Source organism: Corvus brachyrhynchos, unplaced genomic scaffold, assembly GCF_000691975.1.
Source record: "Corvus brachyrhynchos isolate BGI_N302 unplaced genomic scaffold, ASM69197v1 scaffold150, whole genome shotgun sequence".
Taxonomy (NCBI): domain Eukaryota; kingdom Metazoa; phylum Chordata; class Aves; order Passeriformes; family Corvidae; genus Corvus; species Corvus brachyrhynchos.
Window position 1 is genome coordinate 2,050,797 of NW_008236162.1, and position 1,640 is coordinate 2,052,436.

Genomic DNA, 1,640 nt, shown 5'->3' on the forward strand with positions numbered 1-1,640 from the left:
ACGGAGCCCGGGCCCGCGAGGAGGAGGAAGAGGAGGAGAAGGAGGAGGAGGAGGAAGGGGTCACGTCTTCACCGCGGAAAAACGGGCGCCCAGACGGCCAGGCTGCCCGCGGCACCGAGGGACGGGACTCGTCCGGAGCACGGGGACCCTCCGCGGCCAAAAAGGGGCCGCACGGGAGAGGTTTTGCCCAGGAAGCAACCCCGGGGGGACCAGAGGAGGGACCCCGCTGTGGCCAAGTCCTCCAGGGTGGTCCTGCCGCCGGGAAAGCCCGAGACCTGAGCAGGGAAAGGCGGAGGAGAGGGTTTGATGCTCTACGTCACCGCACATCCCAGCGGGATGAGGGAAAGGAGGGAAAAGGGGAGAGGGAAGGAGCCCGAAGTGCTTCGGGAGGAGACTCACCCGGCTGCCCCGTGGTCCCGCTCGGCCGCCGGGCTTCCCCGAGGAATCACTTTGTGGAGGGTGCCGGCTCCCGACGGCTGGGCCCCCTGGGCCGCCCTACTCGCCTTGGTTTTAATTAAACAAATAAAGCAAAGACACTCGACCCCCGGCCCGCGGGGCTCTGCCGCTCCGGGAAATCCCCGGGGGCTCCGGGGGATGCCGGTCCCGCTGCTCCCGCAGCCGGGTGGCCTCAAAAATGACCTCGATGGAGCCAAAACGCAGCGGGAGGCTCACGGTGGGGTCCGGGAGGCGCTGCCGGTCGCTCACGGCTGGGATGGTGTCCAGGGCACTGTGCCACACCCAGGGGACCGTCCCTTGCACGAGGGTCCCGTGGCAGCCCCCAGCCCAGGGTCCAGCCCTGGCTGCATCCAGCACCTCGCTCCGTGTCCCCGTCCCTACCCACAAGACCCATCCGAAGGTGACGCCGTCTCCCGGCGGGGTGGCCCGGGAGAGGAGAGCGGACCGTGGGGCAGACAGGGGGAGGCAGGTAATGGTTTTTGGGAGGGGTGATCGCTCCGGGGAGCTGAGATGAGGCCGGATGCTGATCCCGGGATGCGGAGCGCCCTGCCCGGGAAGCGGAGGGAGCCGGTGCCGTGCAGCAGAGCGGGGAGCAGCAGCAGCAGCAGAGCGGGGTGTCACCGTCCCCCCACCCTGGTAACGCCACCCGAGGGGTGCAGCACCCGGGGCTGAGCACATCCCCATCCCCAGCTGGACCCCAGCACCCCCGTGGTCATCTGGGGACCCCCCGAGAGCACCTCTGAAGTAGGAGCCAATTATTCCCCAAAAGAGGAGGAAACCTCCCAAAATGTGTTGCCAGCCGGGCTGCCCATGGCTGGAGGGTTTTGGGACCGGGGGCTGCACCCCCGGCGTGGGCGAGGGGAGCGTTAGCAGCGGTTTGGGTTCGGCCAGGTGAGGGAGGGCAGTGGATGCCCGCGCTGGGGCCGGGCAGCTCTACCTGAGAAGAAATGGGCTTTGAAGCCCTTTTTGGAGACGGTGTTGTCGGACTTGAACTCGATCCTCATGTTGTTGTACTGGGAGGTGATGACGTCGGGCTTCTCAGCACCGCAGAACTTCCCGTGCAGCTTGGAGTCGGCCGTGAGCCCGCTGCGGACCTCCACAAAGTCGTATTTGCACACCTGGGGGGGTGACACGGGGCTGGGGACATGGCTGTGCCACCCCAGGGGCCACCAGCAGCTTCGGGG

The 1,640-nt window shown here is 67.6% G+C and overlaps 1 protein-coding gene across 1 annotated transcript in view; it reads right to left on the reverse strand.

Moving 5' to 3' along the window:
- Positions 1-1,640, reverse strand: part of BMP1 (bone morphogenetic protein 1) — a 12,584-nt gene that overhangs the window by 3,824 nt on the left and 7,120 nt on the right. The window contains 1 exon segment of the mRNA XM_017732434.1: positions 1,394-1,593. Within this exon segment, the coding sequence (XP_017587923.1) occupies positions 1,394-1,593 (200 nt within the window).